The following is a 27,614-nucleotide window of genomic DNA, read 5'->3' as shown; positions in this document are numbered from 1 at the left end:
AGGATTGTGTCCATTTGTAATACCATCTGCCCTCATATATATCAATTAGTTGCACAAAGTTTCAAATCGATAGATTGTTTCGTTCGGAATTTAGTGTGATTTTAACAGACGAGCGGACGAACATCACTAAATTAATTCAGAATTTCACAAAACTTTCTCTAGAAACAAAACTTTGACAAAATTTTCTATAGAAATAAAATTTTGACAAAATTTTCTTTAGAAATAAAATTTTGACAAAATTTTCTATAGAAATAAAATTTTGACAAAATTTTCTATAGAAATAAAATTTTGACAAAATTACCTATAGAAATAAAATTTTTACAAAATTTTCTATAGCAATAAAAATTTGACAAAATTTTCTATAGAAATAAAATTTTGACAAAATTTTCTATAGAAATAAAATTTTGACAAAATTTTCTATAGAAATAAAATTTTGACAAAATTACCTATAGAAATAACATTTTGACAAAATTATCTATAGAAATAAAATTTTTTGCAAAATTTTCTATAGCAATAAAAATTTGACAAAATTTTCTATAGAAATAAAATTTTGACAAAATTTTCTATAGAAATAAAATTTTGACAAAATTTTCTATAGAAATAAAATTTTGACAAAATATTCTATAGAAATAAAATTTTGACAAAATGTTCCATAGAAATAAAATGTTGACAAAATTTTCTATAGAAATAAAATTTTAACAAAATTTTCTATAGAAATAAAATTTTTACAAATTTTTTTATAGAAATACAATTTTTACAAAATTTTCTACAGAAAAAAATTTTGACAAAATTTTCTATGGAAATAAAATGTTGACAAAATTTTCTATAGAAATAAAATTTTGACAAAATGGTCCATAGAAATAAAATTTTGACAAAATTTTCTATAGAAATACAATTTTCGCAAAATTTCTATAGGAATAAAATTTTTACAATATTTTCTATAGAAACAAATTTTTTTTTTACAATATTTTCTATAGAAATAAAATTTTAACAAATTTTTCTATAGAAATAAAATTTTGACAAAATTGTCTATAGAAATAAAATTAAGACAAAATATTTTATAGAAATAAAATTTTGACACAATTTTTTATCATAATAAAATTTTGACAAAATTTTCTATAGAAATAAAATTTTGACAAAATGTTCCAAAAAAATAAAATTTTGACAAAATTTTCTATAGAAATAAAATTTTGACAAAATTTTCTATAGAAACAATTTTTTTTACAAAAATTTCTATAGAAATAAAATTTTGACAACATTTTCTATCAAAATAAATTTTTGACAAAATTTTCTATAAAAATAAAATTTTGACAAAATTTTCCATAAAAATAAAATTTTGACAATATTTTCTAAAGGGTGATACGGTCAAAATTTGGTCAATATAAACTTGACGTATTTCTGTCATTTTGAAGGTGTGTGTGTGTAGAATGTTGCTCCTATTTTGATTTTGGAATTCACTCTTCAGTTGTCAGAATGCCGTCCAAGAAAGAAGAGCAGCGTATCAAAATTTTGCTCGCGCATCGCGAAAATCCGAGCTACTCACACGCAAAGCTGGCAAAATCGCTAAAAGTTGCCTAATAACCGTTACAAATGTAATTAAAGTGTTTGGGGAACGTTTGTCGACAGCCAGGAAGTCTGGATCGGGGGGAAACCGAAAACCGGAAGCCGCTGAGACGACAAAGAGAGTTGCCGATAGTTTCAAGCGAAACCCTAACCTCTCTCTCCGAGATGCCGCAAATAAGCTGGGTGTATCGTCTACAACCGTGCATCGAGCCAAAAAACGAGCCGGACTATCGACTTACAAGAAGGTAGTGACTCCAAATCGCGATGATAAACAAACTACGACGGCCAAAGCGCGATCCCCGACGATGCTGACGAAGTTTGACTGCGTGGTAATGGACGACGAAACCTACGTCAAAGCCGACTACAAGCAACTTCCGGGACAGGAGTTTTATACGGCAAAAGGAAGGGTAAAGGTAGCAGATATTTTCAAGCACATAAAACTGTCAAAGTTCGCAAAGAAATATCAGGTTTGGCAAGCCATCTCTACCTATGGCTTGAAAAGCAGCATTTTCATAGCTTCCGGGACTGTCAACCAAGTCATTTACGTGAAAGAGTGTTTGAATAAACGTCTGCTGCCTTTCCTGAAGAAACACGGTTGTTCCGTACTGTTTTGGCCGGATTTGGCATCTTGCCATTACGGTAAAAAGGTCATGGAGTGGTACGCCGCCAACAACGTGCAGGTGGTTCCCAAGGACAAGAACCCTCCCAACATGCCAGAGCTCCGCTCAGTTGAGAAATACTGGGCTATTGTCAAGCGGAACCTAAAGAAGACCAAAACACTGCTAAGGACGAGCAGCAGTTCAAGGCAAACTGGCTTTCTGCGGCGAAGAAAGTGGACAAGGTGGCTGTACAAAATTTGATGGCAGGTATCAAGCGTGAGGGCCGGCAATTCGGATTTGGAAAAGCGAAAGCCTAACTGAATATTTTTCCTGAATTTTATGCTAATTGAACGTGAAAAAGAAATTTAATTTGATTTTTTAAATAAACGATTTCACCGATTTACACGCGTTTTCCCTTGACCAAATTTTGACCGTATCACCCTTTATAGAAATAAAATGTTGGCAAAATTCTATAGAAATAAAATTTTTACAAAATTTTCTATAGAAATAAAATTTGTACAAAATTTTCTATAGAAATCAAATTTTGACAAAATTTTCTATAGAAATAAAATTTTGACAAAATTTTCTATAGAAATAAAATTTTGACAAAATTTTCTATAGAAATAAAATTTTGACAAAATTTTCTATAGCAATAAAATTTTGACAAAATTTTCTATAGAAATAAAATTTTGCTAAAATGTTCTATAGAAATAAAATTTTCGGAAAATTTTCTATAGAAATAAAATTTTCGGAAAATTTTCTATAGAAATAAAATTTTGATAAAATTTTCTATAGAAATAAAATTTTGATAAAATTTTCTATCGAAATAAAATTTTGATAAAATTATCGATAGAAATAAATTGTCTATAAAAATAAAATTTTGACATAATTTTCTATAAAAATAAAATTTTGACAAAATTTTCTATAGAAATAAAATTTTGACAAAATTTTCTATAGAAATAAAATTTTGACAAATTTTTCTATAGAAATAAAATTTTGACAAAATTATCTATAGAAATAAAATTTTGCTAAAATGTTCTATAGAAATAAAATTGTGACAAAATTTTCTATAGAAATAAAATTTTGACAAAATTATCTATAGAAATAAAATTTTGCTAAAATGTTCTATAGAAATAAAATTGTGACAAAATTTTCTAAAGAAAAAAGAAAAAAAATTTCTAAAGCTGCAATAAAAAACAACGAAAAAAAATTAGACAAAATTTTCTATAGAAATAAAATTTTGATAAAATTTTCTATCGAAATAAAATTTTGACAAAATTATCGATAGAAATAAATTTTCTATAAAAATAAAATTTTGACATAATTTTCTATAAAAATAATATTTTCCATAGGAATAAAATTTTGAAAAAATTTTCTATAGAAATAAAATTTTGACAAAATTTTCTATAAAATTAAATTTTGACAAAATTTCGCACAATTTTCTATAGAAATAAAATTTTGACAAAAGTTTCCATAGAAATACGGTTGTGATAAAATTTTAAATTTAGTAGATTATTTTAGTATATTTAATATTAGTTATATCTGGTAGCAAAATTTTATGTTTCCATATAAATAAAGAATTCAAATAAAGGATTTCCATGTTTTACCTCAAAAGAACTTCTTACGAAGTGCCCGTTACGTAGGATCTTCCAAATTTTTTTTTGCTGGGTACATAAAGTCATTGTAAATAATACTGACAAATATTTTTTCGCAATTTCCATTTTTGTACTTTGCGGAGATACAACCTTTCAAATGTACCCTCCACTGAATAAAATATTTACGTGATATTAAAGATTACGAAACCTCAATTTTAGGATTTGCAATTTATGCACTATTAAGGACAAATTTAATTAAAATAATGAAATTTTAATTAAAAGAAAGTTTATAATCTTTGCTCCAAAAAATTTGTCATCAAATTTAGGACATACATTTTGAAAATTTGCGTCCCTTCGTTAAAGTTACATGTCTTTAAACTAAGGCAAATTTTCCTTAAAGTAAGGAAACACATTTTTGATTTAAAGAAATCGTCCTTAAATTAACTGAAATATTGAGTCTTTATATTTAAGATAAAAACGCTTCAAATATAGGCTAAGACTTATTTTGAGGATTTAGCATCTTTGGTTTAAAGTTTTTTTTTTGATTTTTTTTACTTCGAAGTTTCCGTCATAATTTGGATTTTTAAACTGTCATTTGTTTGTACGTGAATAACTTTATTAATATACCGGAAACATAGAATGAAGATTCGACAAATGAGATCTGTATCCTGATTTTAATTTTATAGATCCTAGATTTAAAGCCAGATAGGTCGCAAAAAAATTTCATAATTTTAAAGAGACCGCATCTTTGGCTCGGAATCAATACCAAAATCCTTAAAGGTAAGTCAAAATCTTTGGATCCAAGCAAACTTGTTTTGTTGAGTGTATAGGAATGAAAGCAGTGAGAATAAAATTCAAACATAAGCATTTATTTTTCAAAAAATCATAAAATCATTTGCCGTGAACATAGAACAAATTTGGGAAATTCTAATACTCAGTAAGGATTTAGTTTAACAATTTCCACTAGCTGTTCCGCATGATGCCAAATGGATATCTCTTTCAGCATAATTGTCAAAGGTATTGTTAATATATTCTCGGAACGAAATGGATGATGCCGGTGGTGACATCGAATTGGCAAGTTCTAACATTTGTTGTAACATAGCAGCGTTTAGAGATCTTGAAGAGTCTTCCGTTGGTACAACTGGTGGAGTTTGAATATCATCCATAGCGTCCAAATCTAGGAAAGGATCTATATCATTAGCGGGAGTTGTAGTTGTAGGAAGTGTAGTAGTTTCAGTAGTAGTTGTGGTAGTTGTAGGAGGAAGAGTAGTAGTTGTGGTAGTAGTTGTGGTAGTAGTTGTGGTAGTTGTAGGAGGAAGAGTAGGCATTGCAGTGGTTGTGGTGGGGGTGGTGGTGGTAGTAGCTGCAGAAGTAGTCGATGAAACTTCTGGACATGGACCTTTGGAAATTTCAACGAAATCTAAAAAATGCGAATAAAAAATTAAAGAATTATATTTATATTTATTTATGAAATAATAAAAATAAATAAAGACATAATTGCAAATAGGCTACGAACTGTTGTTAGAATTTGGTAAGATAGGCGCAAGCCCAAACAATTTTATATGGAGCTCATAATCTTTGGGGAATGTTTCGATTAAGGTTTGCTGAATGCAAATCAAAATTTGCCATTTACCTATTAGGATGGTATTCGTTTGAGGTTTGAGATCGGGGTCTTAGTATTCACTTATTAATACAGGGACTCACAGTTGCATGTGTCATTGTTTGTCCAAAATTTCTTAGAGCAAAAATTAAAAGATTTCATAGTAAATTTCAAATAAATTTTTAATTGGTTTAATTAAAAATTTAATCGATGTTGATTGCAAAATTAAAAACGTAACGTAACTATTTTCAATTACTTCCTTAACTGACTTGGTGTTTTTTTTTGGCGCAATCATTAAAATCAAATACAGGAGAAGTTATTGTTTTATGCAATAGATGTAATACGACATTACGATCATCTGTATATATGGGGTCTAGATCTCTTACTTCTAATAGATATATATGATACTTACATGATCCCGACTTGACATTTTCCTCTCCCATGGCACATTGACTGCTGAAAGTTCTGGTGGTTTTTTTATCACATGCACAAATGGGTTCAAATATACTAGCACAGGTTGGTAGGTTCGAGGGGCAAGGACCATTGCAATGGACTGAGTAGTCTATAAGGATTAATTAAAAAAAAATATTTACATATTATTTTTCGTATAATTTTATTTTTATAAAAATTAAAATCTTACGTTGTCCACGATTTACATAAGACATAAATTCTTGACGACAAGAGAAAGTCTTATAGACTCCATTTAAAACTCCACACAATGGTAAATTAGTAGCAACATCAACTTTGCTATATGAAGGATAAACAGGATAGCCGGGAACAAAAGGATCAAAAAACGATCCACTGGCAACGAATCCTACTAAACAGCCAACAAATACAATTAGAATATTCATAATGATCACTGAATTCAAGTTGAAATCTTACTATACCAAATATCCCTTAAATTTGGCTATATATACTCTTCTGCTGTATAAAAGAACTATTGCCCAAAAATTTTGTTTCGTAATTGGTTTAGTTGTATTGCTAGCCAATATTTTTGGCAATATTACTCACTTTGAATTCACTATTTAGTGGTTGTTGTGTTAGATATGATGCAATTTTCTTTCTTTTTTTGTAGAATTTTGGCTAACGAACGTGAGCATTTCTATGAAATGGCTTGGAATGGAATTGGGTAACCCATATAATTCAATGAGATTTGTGCTAAGCCATGCTGTTTTTTTTATCGAATAAAGTCTCATAGGGCTAGTCATTACCCAGTAAAAGGCGACAGCCTTCTTTAAGGTTATAACATAGGTGTACCCCCACTACTTCAGGCTCATTTATATGTTCCAATTAGTTTAGGCTGATTTAGAAAATTCAGCCCATAGAAATATCAAAGATGGTGAACTTTTTTTCTTACAAGAAAAGAAATTGAACGCATCCCGTGCGAATAAATTAATATTTATCCACAAAACCCAGAAACTTTATTAGACATAAATAACATTTTTTCTACGGTATAAGCAAATTTCGTATTTTGTAAATTGCATTCAGACAATAAAAACATTATTACAATAATGTTTTTTATTGCCATACAAAATTCAAGATAGACACATTTTTGCCCGATGTTTCATTTTTAAAGTACAGTGAAAACACTAAACTTCTCCGATTTATTTGAAAATTACAGAGAATGTGTGAGGCGGGAGGTTATGAAATTAATATGAAGTATCTGAATTTTTGACATTTGGACTGGTAGTGGGACCTCCCTTTTGCCAGAATTTTTAAAAATTGGGCTTAAGTCATCAAATTTCATTGAAATTTTCAGGAAAGGTCTAGGTCCCGTCCAGACAATTATCCGCTACTTAAGGTTTCCATATTTGGTGGGGGATGTAGACATTCCCTGCTTCCTACTGTTTTCTTTAAATACAGTGAAAAACTAAAGGCGTTTTCGTTTCCCAAAAATATATGTTACCTTGGTGTTACACTTTTTCCGTCAAACAAAATTTTCTATAGAAAATTTTGTCAAAATTTTTATATCAATGAAAAATTTCGTCAAAATTTTATTTCTATAGGAAATTTTGTTAAACTTACATTTCTATAGAAAATTTTGTCTAAATTTTATTTCTATAGAAATCTTTGTCAAAAATTTATTTAGATAGAAAAATTTGTCAAAATTTTATCTCTATAGTAAATTTTGTCAAAATTTTATTTCTATAGAAAGTTTTGTCAAAATTTTAGTTATATAAAAAATTGTGTCAAAATTTTATTTCTATCGAAAATGTTGTCAAAGATTTTATATCTGTAGAAAATTTTGTCAGATTTCTATTTTTATTTCTATAGAAAATTTTGACAACATTTTATTTCTATAGACAATTTTGCAAAAATTTTATTTCTGTAAAAAATTTTGTCAAAATTTTATTTCTATAGAAAACTTTGTCAACATTTTTATATCTATAGAAAATGTTTGTCAAAATTTTATTTCTATACAAAATGTTTGTCCAATTTTTATTTCTATAGAAATTTTTGTCAAAATTTTATTTCTATCAGAAATTTTGTCAAAATTTTATTTCTATAGGAAATGTTTGTTAAAATCTTATTTCTATAGAAAATGTTAGTCAAATTTTTATTCCTATAAAAAATTTTGTCAAAATGTAATTTATACACAAAATTTTGTCAACATTTTTTTTTCTGTAGAAAATTTAATTTCCATAGAAAATTTTGTTAAAATTGTATTTCTATAGAAAATTTTGTCCAAATTTCTTTAAAAAATCTTTTCCAAATTTAATTCTATCAAAAATCTTGTCAAAATTTTATTTCTATAGGAAATTTTGTCATAATTATATTTCTATAGAAAATTTTGTCTAAATTTTATTTCCGTAGAAATTTTTGTTACGGCCATTTTCATGTAGCTCCGTTAGGCTTTAACTGCCAGTTAACAGAAAATAAATTGCAATTATCTTCTCTCCAGTTAAATTTAACTGGATAATTTTCGTCAGTTAAGTTCCTAACTGGCATATAGAATATTTATGCAAGATGACAGCTTCGTCCATAATACGGTTTAAAAGTTGGTTAGTTAACGGAACACTAATGGAGCTTTATGAAAATGGGGGTTAATATTTTATTTCTATACAAAATATTGTTAAAATTTTATTTCTATATAAAATTGTGTCAAAATTTTATTTCTATAGAAAATTATGTCAACATTTTATTTCTATAGACAATTTTGTCAAAATTTTATTTCTGTAAAAAATTCTGTCAAAATTTTATTTCTATAGAAAATTTTGTCAACATTTTTATATCTATAGACAATGTTTGTCAAAATTTTATTTCTATAGAAAATGTTTGTCAAATTTTTATTTCTATAGAAATTTTTGTCAAAATTTTATTTCTATAGAAAATTTTGTCAACATTTAATTCTATAAAAATTATTGTCAAAATTTAATTCTATAGAAAATCTTGTCAAAATTGAATTCTATAGCAAATCTTGTAAAAATTTAATTTCGATAAAAAATCTTGTCAAAATATTATTTCTATAGAAAATGTTGTCAAAATTTTATTTTATTTATTTATTTTATTTATTTATTCATTCAATATAATACAAAGGCCTAGTGGCTTCAGAGTAAAAAGACTTAAAAATTAAGATCCTTACAACTAAATAAATACACATCACAACCGGTTTCCAAATCTAATACACGAAAATAATTCAAGTAGTAGGAAAAAAATGTATAAATTACTAGTAAATAACCCCGTGTCAGTGACAAAAAAACAAAAGAACAGATAATAAATAGTCCAGTCAAGTGTTATTTGATATTTCTGTAGAAAATTTGTCAAAATTTTTATATCTATGGAAAATTTCGTTATTGTTTTTTTTTTTTTTTTTTTTTTTTGATCTCAGCTTAAAGCCATGCATTGACTAAACTACAAGTGTAGCTTAACCAACAGAGGAAAAATATGCTTGTCAAATTTATTTGGGCAAAGCCCTATAGACTGCAAGATGGTTGGATGTACAGCTGTTTCGGAATTACCACATTCCTCATCAGCATCCTCTACTATCAACCAATTATCAGAATAAATTCGGGTAATTCACTCAACCCAACGTGAACTACACTTGAACCTCCCGAAAATTTCGTCAAAATTTTATTTCTATAGGACATTTTGTCAAACATATATTTCTATATAAAATTTTGTCAAAATTTTATTTCTATAGAAAATTTTGTGAATATTTCTATAGAAAATGTTTTCACAATTTTATTTCTATAGAAAATTTTGTAAAAATGTTATTTCTATAGGAAATTTTGTCAAAATTTTTCCTTTTATAGAAAATTTTGTCAAAATTTTATTTCTATAGGAAATTTTGTCAAAATTATATTTTATATAAAATTTTGTCTAAATTTTAATTCTGTAGAAAATTTTGTCAACATTTTATCTCTATAGTAAATTTTGTCAAAATTTTGTTTCTATAGAAAATTTTGTCAAAATTTTATTTTTGTAAAAAATTTTGTCAAAATTTTATTTCTATAGAAAATTTTGTCAGAATTTTATTTCTATAGAAAATTTTATCAAAATTTTATTTCTGTAACAAATTTTGTCAAAATTTTATTTCTATAGAAAATGTTTGTCAAAATTTTATTTTTATAGAAAATGTTTGTAAAATTTTTATTTCTATAAAAAATTTTGTCAATATTTTATTTCTATAGAAAATTTTGTGAAGTTATTATTTCTATAAAAATTTTGTCAAAATTTTTATATCTATAGAAAATTTCGTCCAAATTTTAGTTCTGTAGGAAATTTTGTCAAAATTATATTTCTATAGAAAAATTTGTCAAAATTTAATTCTATAAAAAATCTTGTCAAAATTGAATTCTATAGAAAATCTTGTCAAAATGTTATTTCTATAGAAAATTTTGTCAAAATTTTATTTCTATAGAAAATTTTGTCAAAATGTTATTTCTATAGAAAATTTTGTCAAAATTTTATTTCTATAGCAAATTTTGTTAAAATTTTATTTCTATAGAAAATTTTGTCAAAATTTAATTCTATAAAAAAAATTTTCAAAATTTAATTCTATAGATAATCTTGGCAAAATTTTATTTCTATAGAAAATTTTGTAAAATTTTATTTCTATAGAAAATTTTGTCAAAATTTAATTCGTTTTGTTTTGTTGTTGTTGGATTTGTTCTTTAAGCATTGTTGTTGTTTTTTTTTTTTTTTCTGCTTAAAACCATGCATTGACTAAACTACAAGTGTAGCTTAACCAACAGAGGAAAAGAATGTTTGTCAAATTTATTTGGGCAAAGCCATATAGGCTGCAAGATGGTTGGATGGACGCACTTTTCGGAATTACCACATTCCTCATCAGCATCCTCTACTTGCAGCAAAACTATCAACCAAATATCAGAATAAATTCAGGCAGTTTATTAAACCCAACAATGAACCATACTTGAACCTTCCAAAAAAAGGTTTTACATGATAGTCGGCTTATGCCGAAATAAATTCGTTCAAACATATACAATAACAAAACAAAACAAATTTTATTTCTAAAGAAAATATTGTCCAAATTTTATGTCTATAGAAAATTTTGTCAAAATTTTATTTCTATAGGAAATTTTGTCAAATATTAATTTCTTTAGAAAATGGTGACAACATTTTATTTCTGTAGAAAATTTTGTCTAAATTTTATTTTTATAGAAAATTTTGTCAAAATTTTATTTCTATAAAAAATTTTTACAAAATTTTATTTTTATAGAAAATTTTGTTAAAATTTTATTTCTATAGAAAAATTTGTCAAAATTTAATTCTATAAAAAATATTGTCAAAATTGAATTCTATATAAAATCTTGTCAAAATTTTATTTCTATAGAAAATTTTGTCAACATTTTTGTATCTATAGACAATTTTGTCCAAATTTTAGTTCTATAGGAAATTTTGTCAAAATTATATTTCTATAGAAGATTTTGTCTAAATTTTAGTTCTGTAGAAATTTTTGACAATATTTTATTTCTATACAAAATATTGTTAACATTTTTGGGAGCCACCGTAGTGCAATGGTTAGCATGCCCGCCTTGCATACACAAGGTCGTGGGTTCGATATCCGACCTCAGTAATGCTGGTGACATTTCTGAGGGTTTCAAACCTTCTCTCAGTGGTTTCACTGCAATGTGGAACGCCGTTCGGACTCGGCTATAAAAAGGAGGTCTCTTGTCATTGAGCTTAACATCGAATCGGGCAGCACTCAGTGATAAGAGAAAAGTTCACCAATGTGGTATCACAATGGACTGAATGGTCTAAGTGCGCCTGATACATCGGGCTGCCTCCTAACCTAACCTAACCATTGTTAAAATTTTATTTCTATAGAAAATTTTGTTAAAATGTTATTTCTTGTAAAAATTTTATTTCTATAGAAAATTTTGTCAAAATTATATTTCTATGGAAGATTTTGTCCAAATTTTATTTCTGTAGAAATTTTTGTCAATATTTTATTTCTATACAAAATATTGTTAAAATTTTATTTCTATAGAAAATTTTGTTAAAATTTTATTTCTCTAGAAAATTTTGTCAATATTTTATTTCTATAGAAAATTTTGTATAAATTTTATTTCTATAGAAAATTTTTGTCAATATTTTATTTGTATAGAAAATTTTGTGAATATATTATTTCTATAAAAAATTTTTCAAAATTGAATTCTATAGAAAATCTTGTCAAAATTGAATTCTAATTATATTTGCTTAGTTCGGCTTGAGGTCATGTGAATAAAAACAGATGTTGTTGTTTTTTGAGTTGTATTTTTATATTTAAAATTTTCCAATATTTCGAGACATCTCCGATGCTCGTCTTCAGGGAAATTAATTTAAATTTAAAGAACAGTGAACTTCTTTACAAGGGAGTATATTTACAACTGAATTCTATAGAAATTTTTTTTTTTTAAATTTTTATGTCTGTGGAAAATTTCGTCAACATGTTATTTCTATAGAAAATTTTTTCAAAATTTTTATATTTATAGAAAACTTCGTCAAAATGTTATTTCTATCAAAAAATTTTGTCAAAATTTTATTTCTATAGAAAATTTTGTGAAAATTTAATTCTATAAAAATTTTGTCAAAATTGAATTCTATAGAAAATTTTGTTAAAATTTTATTTCTAAAGAAAATTTTGTCAATATTTTATTTATATAGAACATGTTGTCAATATTTTATTTCTATAGAAAATTTTCTAAAACTTTTATTTCTATAGAAAATTTTGTCAATATTTGATTTCTATAAAAATATTTTTGCCAAATTTTATTTCTATAAAAAAATTGTCAATTTTTATTTCTATACCATCTTGCAGTCTATAGGGCTTTGCCCAAATAAATTTCACAAACATTATTTTCCTCTGTTGGTTAAGCTACACTTGTAGTTTAGTCAATGTATGGTTTTAAGCTGAAATCAAAAAAAAAAAAAAAAAAAACAACAACAACAACAATGATTAAGGAACAAAGAACAAAACCAACAATAACAAAACAAAACGAATAAAAAAATATTTGATTTCTATAGAAAATTTTGTCAACATTTTATTTTTATAGAAAATTTTGTCAAAATTTTATTGCTATAGAAAATTTTGTCAACATTTTATTTTTATAGAAAATTTTGTCAAAATTTTATTTCTATAGAACATTTTTGTTTTTTTTTTTTTTTTTGGTAGAATTCTACCAACTGTGGCAGGCGTGTACAGGATGACAGTATCCTTCATATTTTGCAATCAATTTCGAGAATGTTGCACATTTTTTCCAATCGGCATCACCATAAAATTCTCCGATTTACTTGAAATTTAGGGATTACGTGGGTGGGGATTATGAAATTTATTATAGTTTTTTTAATTTAACTGTTTTTATTCGTTTTACATGGAATGTCGATATCTGATTGGATAGGGAAGAATTTCTTAATAAATTATAATAATAAATAAAGGAAACGTTCTTTTTGCAATAAAAAATATTTATTTATTTGTTTAGTGTTCTGGATTTCAATTACTATATTATATTGATTTCGATAAATATCACTTTTTAAAATGCGAGGGGAGCATCCAGACTTGGTGGTTGCTCAGTAGTTGTAGATGTAGATTTCACAGTTGTTTGAGTTTTTGTAGCATTTTCTTTGGTGTTTGTTTTAGATTTAATTGAAGCTTCAGCCTTTGACGTCGAAGCTGGGTGTGCAACAGTACCTATAAAATAAAAATAATATTTATTAGAGAGCACTGAAAAAAATCAATTAATTTTGCTGTGACCGATTTTTTTGTTTGATTATCAAATTAATTGAATCAATTCAGTTTTTAGTAGATTTTTTTTTTTGAATTTATTTAAAATTTTAAATTTAACATATTGGTATTATTTTAAAATGAATGGTATAAACATTTTTATCGTTCATTTTAAATACAAGTATCACAATATTGATATAGAATACAAAACTACTTACAGAATATTTTTCCATATTCATCTACACCAATTATTTCTGTATATTTATCGAAGCGGGTTGGCAAGTGTTCAGGACAATTACCTCTACAGCACATAGCGTAATCTGCAATAAAAGAATTTTTCAGTTGTAATATCCCGAATAGAAAAATTGGTATTCAAGAACATACATTCGACTTCACCCTGACGACCTATAGACTTTTCGAGACAGGAGCAACTATTGTAAGCTTTATTTAAATATGATGAGGATGATGATGACGAACTGGTATATGTTGAATATGATGGATTATATGAGTATACAGGATATTTACGGCCATATCGTGGATAGTAATAATTATAATTGGCCTCAATTGTACTAAATCCAACTAAGGATATTATTATTAAGAGACTTCTCATAGTGACCATGTACTTTATTAACAAAAACTCAAATTGATTGTAATTTAATTCATTTATATATTTATACTAAATAAAATAATTTTAACCATATGCTCTAATAGGTATGGTAGTTTAATGAAGTAATATAAATTGAATAATATATTTTATAATCGAGTTTAATTCGTAGGTGTTTCTATTGTAAAGAAAATGGGTATTTTGTAAAATACGTGAGAGTGTTAATAATATAAACTAATTACATTTTTGGCAATGCATATATGAAGGTCGCAATTGACTTTGGCACTAGGGTAACTAACATCACTAGAATTGGATGACTGCAGCGTTACCATTGAGATTTTCTAAATGGTGGCACAAAAGGTGTCACTAACAATATGTAAAAGGTGGCACACAAAAAATAAAAATGTGACACACATTTTAAGAAGGAAACATATGAATTAACTTTTTTTATATAGAGAGACTACACTAATAGAAAAAAATTAATCTCCATGCTTGTGAACGGACGGTGACAAAATGAAACGGAAACGTCCAATACGGAATGTTAACGATTTCGTCCTCGGGCGTTCACGATTTGAACATGAACGGCATTCGTTTTTCTTTGGCCATGAAAAGTCTTAAAATACTCGTTAGACGTTGTTATGGTAACTCCGCCGGTGGTGCAATGTGTTAAGGCGACTGTTCATGTATATGGTGCAGACAACACAGATTCGAGTATATAGAAATAAAATGTTAAACAAAATTTATAAAAAAAGAAATTCTGACAAACTTTTCTATTGAAATGGAATTTAGACAAAATTTTCTATAGCAAAAAAAATTTTTAAAATTTCCTATAAAAATTGTTCATGTGTATGGTGCAGACAACACAGGTTCGAGTCTATAGAAATAAAATGTTCATCAAATTTTATATAAAAAGAAATTTTGACAAAATTTTCTATAGAAATAAAATTTTGACAACATTTTCTATAGAAATAAAATTTTGACAAAATTTTCTATAGAAATAAAGTTTTGACAAAATTTTCTATATCAATAAAATTTTGACAAAATTTTCTATAGAAATAAAATTTTTACAAAATTTTCTATAGAAATAAATTTATGACAAAATTTTCTATAGAAATAAATTTATGACAAAATTTTCTATAGAAATGAAATTTTGAAATAAATTTTGACAAAATTTTCTATAGAAATAAAATTTTGACAAAATTGTGTATGGATATAAAATTTTGACACAATTTTCTATTGAAATAAAATTTGGAAAAAATTTTCTATAGAAAAAAAATTGACAACATTTTCTATAGAAATAAAATTTTGACAAAATTTTCTATAGAAATAAAATTTTGACAAAATTTTCTATAGAAATAAAATTTTTAATAAATTTCTATAGAAATAAAATTTTGACAAAATTTTCTATAGAAATAAAATTTTGACAAAATTTTCTATGAAAATAAAATTTTGACAAAATTTTCTATAGAAATAAAATTTTGACAAAATTTTTTATAGAAATAAAATGTTGACAAAATTTTCGATAGAAATAAATTTTGACAAAATTTTCTATAGAAATAAAATTTTGACAAAATTTTCTATAGAAATAAAATTTTGACAAAATTTTCTATAGAAATAAAATTTTGACAAAATTTTCTATAGAAATAAAATTTTGACAAAATTTTGACAAAATTTTCTACAGAAATAAAATTTTGACAAAATTTTCTATAGAAACAATTTTCTATACACAGAAAAAAATATCACCAAAATATTTCCAATTAAAAAGTTAATTGAAGTTGAAATTTTTTTCAATTAATAAATTAATTGGTACAATTAACTTTTTAATCAAGATAGAAACATTAAATTAATTAAGTCAATGATTGAACATTTTAAAATTTTTAATTAAAAAGTTAATTGATACAATTAACTTTTAATCAAATTCGGAAGACTAAGTCAGTTTAAAATTAAAATTTTTTTTCAATCAATCAATTGTTAATCCAAATAAAAATTGTAAGCCAATTCAGAATGTAATTGAAAATAGTTACCTTTTTTTAATTAATAAATTAATTGAGTTTTGCAATCAACATCAATTAAATTTTTAATTGAATCAATTAAAAAATTAATTGAAATTTGGCAATGAAATCAATTAATTTTTTAATCAAGAATTTTTTCTATGCCCAATTAAAACTGTGATTGATACTGTCATTTTCGTGATTGAAGACATTTCAATTAAAAAATTAATTGGATCAATTAATTTCGTGATTGAATCAGAAAAAAAATTTTTGTGTGTAGACACAAAATTTTCTACTGAAATAAAATTTTGACAAAATAGAAATAGAAATAAATAGAAATAAAATTTTGACAAAATTTTCTATAGAAATAAAATTTTGACAAAATTTTTTATAGAAATATAATTTTGACAAAATTTTTTATAGAAATAAAAGTTTGACAAAATTATCTATAGAAATAAAATTTTGACAAAATTTTCTATCGAAATAAAATTTTGACAAAATTTTCTATAGAAATACAATTTTGACAAAATTTTCTATAGAAATAAAATTTTGACAAAATTTTCTATAGAAATAAAATTTTGACAAAACATTCCATAGAAATAAAATTTTGACAAAATTTTGTACAGAAGTAAAATTTTGACACAATTTTCTTAAGAAACAAAATTTTCTATAGAAATAAAATTTTGACACAATTTTCTATAGAAATAAAATTTTCACAAAATTTTCTATAGAAATAAAATTTTGACAAAATTTTTTATAGAAATAAAATTTTGACAAAATTTTTTATAGAAATAAAATTTTGACAAAATTTTCTATAGTAATTAAAATTTGACAAAATTTTCTATAGAAAAAAAATTAAAAATTTCCTATAGAAATAAAGTATTAAATATTTTTTTTATAAAAATATAATTTTGACAAAATTTTCTATAGAAATAAAATTTTGACAAAATTTTGTATAGAAATAAAATTTTGACACAATTTTCTATAGAAATAAAATTTTGACAAAATTTTCTATAGAAATAAAATTATGACAAAATTTTCTATAGAAATGAAATTTTGAAATAAATTTTGACAAAATTTTCTATAGAAACAAAAAATTAAAAATTTTCTATAGAAATAAAGTATTAAATATTTTTTTTATAAAAATAAAATTTTGTCAAATTTTTCTATAGAAATGAAATCATGACAAAATTTTGAATAGAAATAAAATTTTGACACAATTTTCTATAGAAAAAAAATTTTGACAACATTTTCTATAGAAATAAAATTTTGACAAAATTTTCTATAGAAATAACATTTTGACAAAATTTTCTATAGAAATAAAATTTTGACAAAATTTTCTATAGAAATGAAATTTTGAAATAAATTTTGACAAAATTTTCTATAGAAACAAAAAATTAAAAATTTTCTATAGAAATAAAGTATTAAATATTTTTTTTATAAAAATAAAATTTTGTCAAATTTTTCTATAGAAATGAAATCATGACAAAATTTTGAATAGAAATAAAATTTTGACACAATTTTCTATAGAAAAAAAATTTTGACAACATTTTCTATAGAAATAAAATTTTGACAAAATTTTCTATAGAAATAACATTTTGACAAAATTTTCTATAGAAATAAAATTTTAACAAAATTTTCTATAGAAATGAAATTTTGAAATAAATTTTGACAAAATTTTCTATAGAAACAAAAAATTAAAAAATTTCTATAGAAATAAAGTATTAAATATTTTTTTTATAAAAATATAATTTTGACAAAATTTTCTATAGAAATAAAATTGTGACAAAATTTTCTATAGATATAAAATTTTGACAAAATTTTCTAAAGAAATAAAATTTTGACAAAATTTTCTATAGAAATAAAATTATGACAAAATTTTCTGTACAAATAAAATTTTTAAAAAATTCTATAGAAATAAAATTTTGACAAAATTTTCAATAGAAATAAAATTTGACAAAATTTTCTATAGAATTAAAATTTTGGTAGATTATTTTTGGCGATATGGACCAATTTTTATGTGATTGGGGATCTATGTTACTATATATAACTATAGACCGATATGGACCAATTTTTGCATGGTTGTTAGAGACCATATGTTAACACCTCGTACCAAATTTCAATCTCCAAGAGATTCCGGAGGTCAAATCTGGGGATCGGTTTATATGGGAGCTATATATAATTATGGACCGATATGGACCAATTTTTGCATGGTTGTTAGAGGCCAAATTCTAACACGTACCAAATTTCAACCGGATCAGATGTAATTTGCTTCTCTAAGAGGCTCCGCAAGCCAAATCTGGGGTCGGTTTATATGGGGGCTATACGTAAAAGTGGTTCAATATGGTTCATTTGCAATTCCATCCGACTTACATCGATAACAACTACTTGTGCCAAGTTTCAAGTCGATAGCTTGTTTCGTTCGGAAGTTATCGTGCTTTAAACAGACGGACGGACGGACGGACGGACGGACATGCTTAGATCGACTCAGGCTCACTCAGTGGAGGGTATAAAAATTGCAAGTTTTATTGGAGCTTTCGTGCTAAATGGAGTTATTCGGATAAAAATCTGTGGAAGTTAGATTTCAAATCATGTGAAAGGGAGACCAGAAGTTTATGATACCTATAGAACTCAAACAAAAATGGTTCTTATAAATCCCAAATCTGATGTAGTCTCCATATGTTCAAACTTTTTAATTTAAATTCGCGAAGCTTACTATTTGAACTGATTTGCTTGGGAGAGTATCTGTCATGAAATCCCCCCTGAAATTCTATATCTTTGCAAGTAACCCGCTACGACGAAGAGTTTTAAAAGGAAACTGTTTTACTTGATTCATGGTTGGTTGGCTTTTTAAGATTCGATACGGCCAAACTTAATAATAATGTGGGGTTACTGTTAGGTTAGATTGTAGAGGATGGCAACAATTCTTGGATCAAATTGCTGTCCACATAGACCCTTAGAAGTTCATTGTTATTCCTCAGGGTAATTTTCCCAACTTCTTCTTCCTGAAGTGGTCTCCTTTAAAGTAGCTCAAGAACTTCCTTATATCTGGCTTAGTAAAAGTTGTTTTAAACATCCAACCAGAGGCCCTAATGTTCCTTAAACTACACTCCCGCAGATCGGTGAAAGGCTGAAAGAAAAAGGAACCCATTATCTTGTTTCTTCTAAAGGATAATGATGGACACTGGCATAGGATGTGGTACCAGTATTTGTATGTTCCGGTTTCAGGCACCATTTCGTGGTTAACGTGGTTATCATTGCCTCAGTTCAAGATTAAGACCTCATTTATGTTAGCATTTCCCTATTTTGTTTATCGTCTAAGGATGCAGGCCCCATTTGGAGGCCAACATCTTGAAGCGTTTTGGGTCCTCCCTTTCAAGTCTAAGGTTACGCTTAAGTAATTATTCTTATACAGATATCAGTAACATCGATTTACTATTCTACCAACTTTAATTTGGACATTTTTAAAACTTTTTTTTGGCAGTGTATTTATTTTTATTTCGATGATAAGGTTTATAAAAATTTTAGGTCATTGAAATATTTCGTCGATTTTTTTTATTAATGTTGATTTTTCCTGAAGGCTTTTTCTTGAGCACTTGTATCTCGAATATCTATCACTCTTGAATATGATGCGGCTGGTGCACCCACAATTGGAGGTATGGTATTACTTTCGGTTGTCGTCTTCGTAGAGACTGGAGTTTTAGTCGTTGGTGGGGCTTCTGTCGTTGTTATTTTGATATTGGCTTTGGTTTTTGTTGACGATTTTGTCTTTGATTGCAATACGGTATATTGATCCATAGAAATTATGACAGTACCTACAAAGAGAGAGAGATTTAGAAAGGAAATTGGTATATTTTATTTATTTATTCAGCTATGGTAAGTCAGTTCGAAGGTAAATTTTTGAATACAATAAGTTTATATAGTTACGTTAGAGTTAAAATAATTACAACTCCTTCATAAAGGTTTATATTCCCATATAAAAACAAGTATATACGGCCGTAAGTTCGGCCAGGCCGAAGCTTATGTACCCTCCACCATGGATTGCGTAGAAACTTCTACGAAAGACTGTCATCCACAAATGTCAACTCACGTGGCTGTTAAATATCACATGCCACGTACCAAATATTAAATACCACACCACCACGTACCAAATTTCAACCAGATCGGATGAATTTTGCTTCTCCAAAAGGCACCGGAAGTCAAATCTGGGGATCGGTTTATATGGGAGCTATATATTATTATGGACTGATAGGAACCAATTCCTGCATGGTTGTTGGATACCCTATACTAACATCACGTACCAAATTTCAACCGAATGGGAAGAATTTTGCTCTTCCAAGGTGCTCCGGAGGTCAAGTCTGGGGATCGGTTTATATGGGGCCTATATATAATTATGGACCGATATGGACCAATTTTTGCATGGTTGTTAGAGACCATATATTAACATCACGTACCAAATTTCAACTGAATCAGATGAATTTTGGTCTTATAAGAGGCTCCGGAGGTCAAATCTGGTGATCGGTTTATATGGGGGCTCTATATAATTATGGACCGATATGGACCAATTTTTGCATGGTTGTTAGAGACCATATACTAACACCATGTACCAAATTTCGGCCGGATCGGATGAAATTTGCTTCTCTTAGAAGCTCCGCAAGCCAAATCGGGGGATCGGTTTATATGGGGGCTATATATAATTATGGACCGATGTGAACCAATTTTTGCATGGTTGTTAGAGACCATATACTAACACCATGTACCAAATTTCAGCCGGATCGGATGGAAATTGTTTCTCTTAGAGGCTCTGCAAGCCAAATCGGGGGATCGGTTTATATGGGGGCTATCTATAATTATGGACCGATGTGAACTAATTTTTGCATGGTTGTTAGAGACCATATACTAACACCATGTACCAAATTTCAGCCTGATCGGATGAAAATTGTTTCTCTTAGAGGCTCTGCAAGCCAAATCGGGGGATCGGTTTATATGGGGGCTATCTATAATTATGGACCGATGTGGACCAATTTTTGCATAGTTGTTAGAGACCGTATACTAACACCATGTACCAAATTTCAGCCGGATCGGATGAAATTTGCTTCTCTTAGAGGCTTCGCAAGCCAAATTTGGGGGTCCGTTTATATGGGGGCTATACGAAAAAGTGGACCGATATGGCCCATTTGCAATCCCATCCGACCTACATCAATAACAACTACTTGTGCCAAGTTTCAAGTCGATAGCTTGTTTCGTTCGGAAGTTAGCGTGATTTCAACAGACGGACGGACGGACATGCTCAGATCGACTCAGAATTTCACCACGACCCAGAATATATATACTTTATGGGGTCTTAGAGCAATATTTCGATGTGTTACAAACGGAATGACAAAGTTAATATACCCCCCATCCTATGGTGGAGGGTATAAAAATTTATTTAAATTTATTTAAGATAGCCGGTTTGGAGACAATTTTTTGTACTTTTACAAAATCTCTAGAACTAAAATTTAAATCGGCTTATGCCCTGGGATGAAGCACAATATTACTAAAAAAATTTGGGAAACATTTAAATTTGAACCAATTTTGAGGCAACTTCGCAAAAGCGTATATATGATTTATCGGTCGATAGATGTGTATTAGAGAAATAGGAAAATTTGAGTCCTTTTTACAAGTTTTCGACTTAGCAGTGGCGATTTTATAAGGAAAATGTGGGTATTTTGGCCATTTTGGCCTAAATCGGAAAAACATATATATGGAATCTATATCGAAATCTCATCCGATTTTAATAAAATTTCACATGCATAGTTACTATGTTAGTTCTACTCCCTTTGCAAAATTTCACGTAAATCAGAGTAAAACTTTTGCCTCTGTGGCCATATTAGCCCAAATCTGACGAAAGATATATATGGGAGCTATATCTAAATCAGAACCGATTTTAACTAAATTTAGCAAACTTAACAATACTATTAAACGTACTGCTTGTGCAAAATTTCAAGCAAATGGGGGCAAAACTCAGGCATTTGAGGCCTTATAAGTCCATATCGGGCGAAAGATATATATGGGAGCTATATCTCAATCTGAACCGATTTCAACTAAATTTGGCACAATTAACGATACTATTAAACGTACTCCTTGTGCAAAATTTCAAGCAAATGAGGACAAAACTCTAGGTTTTGAGGCTATATAAGTGCAAATCGTACGAAAGATATATATGGGAGCTATATCCAAATCTGAACCGATTTGGCTGATATTTAGTATATTTTGCGAGAGCCCCCAAATATTCGACGTTGCGAAATTTTAAGAAAATGCGTTGATAAATACGTCAATTATGACCAGATCGGTGATAAATATATATGGCAGCTATATCTAAATCTGAACCGATCAAAATCAATAGCGATTGTCTTTGAGCCAAAGTAGAACACTGTGCCAAATTTGAGGACGATCGGACTTAAATTGCGACCTGTACTTTGTGCACAAAATTACATATACAGACAGACAGACGGACATCGGTAAATTGACTCAGAATTTAATTCTAAGATGATCGGTATACTAAACGATGGGTCTCAGACTTTTCCTTCTTGGCGTTACATACAAATGCACAAACTTATTATACCCTGTACCACAGTAGTGGTGAAGTGTATAAAAAAACTGGTGTACGTTGGTATAATAAAGGGATAGTCACAAACAGGAACATAAAATGTAAGCCGGTGACAGGAACAATTGAAGCGATCAGATTACAGCAATCGGTGAGACGACAATCAGAAAACAGTAAATAGAAGAAAATAATAGAACGGTAGTGGCAGGAGCAATTTGCTGACAGACGAGATAGGTTAACAGGAATAACTTGGAAGGAAGGAACAGTGGAAGGAAGAGCAGTAGATAGCCAATTTTTCCAAGGTACGAGGAAAAAAGACTTCGGTAGAATTATAACGAAGTTTCATGGCAAAGCTTAAAGTGGTGTTCGATGATGGCCCTTCAAACATTTGCAATCACATTTGACTCACAAATGATTCTTCCAACTGATTAAATCAATCATATATGATATCATTTTGGAGTCAAATATGAGTATTCTGCATAAAGAAAGTGTGCCCTCAAAACGATTTGCCTCAGTGAGTCTTTAAATAATCGTTTTTGTGATTGATTTGGCACTCCTTTCATATATACATTTAGGAATCAAATATGAGTATTTTGTATAAAGAAAGTGTACCCTCAAAATGATTCGTATCTATGACTCATTAAATAATCATTTTTGTGATTGATTTTGCATTCCGCTTATGAATCTTTAGATGCAATGTTTTCTTTTTTAATTTTTATATTATCTAATATTTTGTATTATTTCATATAAAATAAGATAGCCAGTAGATAGCCAATTTTTCCAAGGTACGAGGAAAAAAGACTTCGGTAGAATTATAACGAAGTTTCATGGCAAAGCTTAAAGTGGTGTTCGATGATGGCCCTTCAAACATTTGCAATCACATTTGACTCACAAATGATTCTTCCAACTGATTAAATCAATCATATATGATATCATTTTGGAGTCAAATATGAGTATTCTGCATAAAGAAAGTGTGCCCTCAAAACGATTTGCCTCAGTGAGTCTTTAAATAATCGTTTTTGTGATTGATTTGGCACTCCTTTCATATATACATTTAGGAATCAAATATGAGTATTTTGTATAAAGAAAGTGTACCCTCAAAATGATTCGTATCTATGACTCATTAAATAATCATTTTTGTGATTGATTTTGCATTCCGCTTATGAATCTTTAGATGCAATGTTTTCTTTTTTAATTTTTATATTATCTAATATTTTGTATTATTTCATATAAAATAAGAAAAAAAAAAACTTAAAGAAAAATATGGTAATTATTGTTGTGTTTCATGTCCGTAAAATGCATTATATATTATATGGTCTTATTGTGTTAGCATATTTTTTTCAACTGAAAAAATATGTATGTATTCTATTTCTTAGAAATACAAATTGTCAAACCAAAGCAAACAACAAACGATGATTTATCAATTACATGTATGCTTGTTTGATGAGCGTTAGCTTTTTTCTACTGCCGTCGCGTAAGTTAGTCGTTAATGACTTCTATATGTGCTCGTTTGACGATCGCTTTTTATAAACTAACTCGGAAATAAAATCAATAATAAGTACGACTTTTTAATAATTCTTTTAGGCGTCGCGCATATGCAAATCAGCATATTGAAACAAAAATGATTAAGAATATATTCTTTAATGAGTTTCATCACTCAATCTTGAGTGATTAAGAAAATATTCTACAAAATGAGTTATAAAAGTGAGAACGTCACATTTTTGAATAACTAAAGAGTAAAAAAATACTCATGATTATAATTAATCCATAATTTAACATCAGTCGGAGTTTTAAAATAGTCATTCCAATGATCAATCATCCTAAGACTCTCAGAATGTTTGGAGGGGGGCGTCGTGTAGCAACACCCGTTTAACAGTATGTGTCGGATCAGATAAATCAAATACGAGTACGTTGCTAAATTCATTATAATGTTTACAGAGCCGATAAAAGGAACTGTGTTCCTCGTAATTATTTCTACAGACGGGTAGTTTTAATGGAAAATATTGTCGTGTGACACGTGAAGGCACATTAATGTCAAGTTTACTAATTAATTGTTCTGAGTTAATTTCACCTTTCAAGAGTCTAATAATGAAAACAACATCAAACACGTCTCCGCTCCAGTGTCGGCAAATCAATCAATTTCAAGCGATTGGCATAAGGAGGGAGATTCAAAGGATCAGCCCAACCTAAACCACGTAACGCAAAAAGTAGAAATCTCTTCTGAACGGATTCTACTCTATAGGGTGATACGGTCAAAATTTGGTCAAGGGAAAACGCGTGTAAATCGGTGAAATAGTTTATTTAAAAAATCAAATTAAAACTCTTTTTCAAGTTCAATTAGTATAAAATTCAGGAAAAATATTCAGTTAGGCTTTCGCTTTTCCAAATCTGAAGTGCCGGGCCTCACGCTTGACACCTGCCATCAGATTTTGTACAGCCACCTTGTCCACCTTCTTCACCGCAGAAAACCAGTTTGCCTTGAACTGCTGCTCGTCGTTAGCAGTTTTTTTGGTCTTCTTTAGGTTCCGCTTGACAATAGCCCAGTATTTTTCAATTGGGCGGAGCTCTGGCGTGTTGGGAGGGTTCTTGTCCTTGGGAACCACCTGCACGTTGTTGGCGGCGTACCACTCCATGGCCTTTTTACCGTAATGGCAAGATGCCAAATCCGGCCAAAACAGTACGGAACAACCGTGTTTCTTCAAGAAAGACAGCAGACGTTTATTCAAACACTCTTTCACGTAAATTTCTTGGTTGACAGTCCCGGAAGCTATGAAAATGCTGCTTTTCAAGCCACAGGTACAGATGGCTTGCCAAACCAGATATTTCTTTGCGAACTTTGACAGTTTTATGTGCTTGAAAATATCTGCTACCTTTCCCCTTCCTTTTGCCGTATAAAACTCCTATCCCGGAAGCTGCTTGTAGCCGGCTTTGACGTAGGTTTCGTCGTCCATTACCACGCAGTCAAACTTCGTCAGCATCGTCGTGTACAGCCTCCGGGATCGCGCTTTGGCCGTCGTATTTTGTTTATCATCGCGATTTGGAGTCACTACCTTCTTGTAAGTCGATAGTCCGGCTCGTTTTTTGGCTCGATGCATGGTTGTAGACGATACACCCAGCTTATTTGCGGCATCTCGGAAAGAGAGGTTAGGGTTTCGCTTGAAACTACCGGCAACTCTCTTTGTCGTCTCAACGGCTTGCGGTTTTCGATTTCCCCCCGATCCAGACTTCCTGGCTGTCGACAAACGTTCCCCAAACACTTTAATTACATTTGTAACGGTTGATTTGGCAACTTTTAGCGATTTTGCCAACTTTGCGTGCGAGTAGCTCGGATTTTCGCGATGCGGAGCAAAATTTTGATACGCTGCTCTTCTTGCTTGGACGGCATTTTGATAACTGAAGAGTGAATTCCAAAATCAAAATAGGAGCAACATTCTACACACACACACACCTTCAAAATGAGGGGTGTTCAGGTTTTTTAAATGCAAAATTGAAAGAAATACGTCAAGTTTATATTGACCAAATTTTGACCGTAGCACCGTTTAATGAAAACAACATCAAACCCTATACGTCTCCGCTCCAGTCGCCAAATCAATCAATTTCAAGCGATTGGCATAAGGAGGGAGATTCATAGGATCAGCCCAACCTAAACCACGAAACGCAAAAAGTAGAAATCTCTTCTGAACGGATTCTATTCTATCAATATAACATTGATAACTGGGAGATATAACGACAGACGCATATTCCAGGATTGGAAGGACAAGTGAAATGTAGATACATTGCGATAGGTATGGATCATTAAATTCCTTAATGAAACCCAGTGTGGCCATAGCCCTCGAAACACTTGAGAATCGAACTTCAGTCTGCTATCAAATAACACACCTAAATCATAAGAGAGTTGAACGTCCTCTAATTCAACGTTGTCAATATAGTATTCCGTCAATAAATCATTGGACCTGAAGAAGGTCATCTTCTTGCATTTGCTAAGGTTGAGACACATTCCATTAATTCCACACCAGCGGGCTATAGCTATCTACGATTCAGTAATGCAATACATTGGTAAATTGTAAATAGGTTTTCAAATCCTGTGGGGCTAAACATTTTCTGGACGGGTCTAAGCCCTTACCACAGAGGGCTTTCCACGCTTATAATCGTGGCTGTAATATTAATACTTACTTGAGACTTTGGCATAATTCTTTTCACCCATAATATCAGCATATGTATCGGAGCAACTTGGCAGGTGTTTAGGACAATGGCCTCGACAACACATAGCATAATCTGTAACGAAAAAAAAACGGGTTTCAGTTTTGATAGCAATACCATACAATTTATTCCAAGAAAATTCTAAAATTGACACTTACGTTCTACTTCACCATCTCGAGCTATGAACTCTTGGCTACAGGAGCAAGAATTGTAGCCTACATTTGAATATGCATACGATGATGAACTGGAATATGATGGATAATAGGAATATACAGGATAGTATGTATCATAGCGAGGATAGTAATCGTTGAAATTGGCCTGATTTAACCTTAAGGTCGCCAAGACTATTACAATTACTGACAGAGTTCTCATAGTGACTATGGGCCCCAATGGATATTAAATTTATTCATTATTTTAAATTCATTCATTCATATTTATATATATGCTAAACAAAAGATATATATTAAAATGTGAATGAGTAATAAACGGAAATTCAGAATCGAGTGTTATGTTTAGCAGCTTATTTAACACAATAAACATACGTATATTTTTAGATGTATATTAATTTTCGTTTGTGGAACGTGAGAATAGTAATAACATTAACATTTTGTATTTTGTAACCTATACACCTGGTATATGTTACGACAATGGATTTTGTAAGTTTTCACAAAAACAAGTATATACAGCAGTAAGTTCGGTCGGGCCGAATCTT

At 28.7% G+C, this 27,614-nt stretch overlaps 4 protein-coding genes across 5 annotated transcripts in view; 1 reads left to right on the top strand and 3 right to left on the bottom strand.

The window, feature by feature from the left end:
- The window catches only part of mwh (multiple wing hairs), a 446,956-nt gene that overhangs the window by 103,819 nt on the left and 315,523 nt on the right, over positions 1-27,614 (top strand). The window lies entirely within an intron of this gene.
- LOC142237528 (uncharacterized) lies at positions 4,606-6,251 on the bottom strand. The gene is made up of 3 exons (XM_075308885.1): positions 5,998-6,251; positions 5,770-5,919; positions 4,606-5,177 (listed from the first exon to the last, which is right to left on the bottom strand). Exons 1-3 carry the CDS (start codon positions 6,206-6,208, stop codon positions 4,708-4,710), a joined length of 831 nt encoding a protein of 276 aa, XP_075165000.1. The 5' UTR covers positions 6,209-6,251; the 3' UTR covers positions 4,606-4,707.
- LOC142237532 (uncharacterized) lies at positions 13,242-14,164 on the bottom strand. The gene is made up of 3 exons (XM_075308889.1): positions 13,906-14,164; positions 13,740-13,841; positions 13,242-13,488 (listed from the first exon to the last, which is right to left on the bottom strand). Exons 1-3 carry the CDS (start codon positions 14,138-14,140, stop codon positions 13,331-13,333), a joined length of 495 nt encoding a protein of 164 aa, XP_075165004.1. The 5' UTR covers positions 14,141-14,164; the 3' UTR covers positions 13,242-13,330.
- LOC142237531 (uncharacterized) lies at positions 19,588-27,312 on the bottom strand. Its single transcript, XM_075308888.1, has 3 exons — positions 27,061-27,312; positions 26,876-26,977; positions 19,588-19,931 (listed from the first exon to the last, which is right to left on the bottom strand). Exons 1-3 carry the CDS (start codon positions 27,272-27,274, stop codon positions 19,675-19,677), a joined length of 573 nt encoding a protein of 190 aa, XP_075165003.1. The 5' UTR covers positions 27,275-27,312; the 3' UTR covers positions 19,588-19,674.

This window comes from Haematobia irritans, chromosome 5, assembly GCF_050003625.1.
Source record: "Haematobia irritans isolate KBUSLIRL chromosome 5, ASM5000362v1, whole genome shotgun sequence".
In the NCBI taxonomy this organism is placed as follows: domain Eukaryota; kingdom Metazoa; phylum Arthropoda; class Insecta; order Diptera; family Muscidae; genus Haematobia; species Haematobia irritans.
The sequence above is the reverse complement of the archived record's forward strand: the minus strand, read 5'-3'. Positions and strand labels throughout refer to the sequence as shown.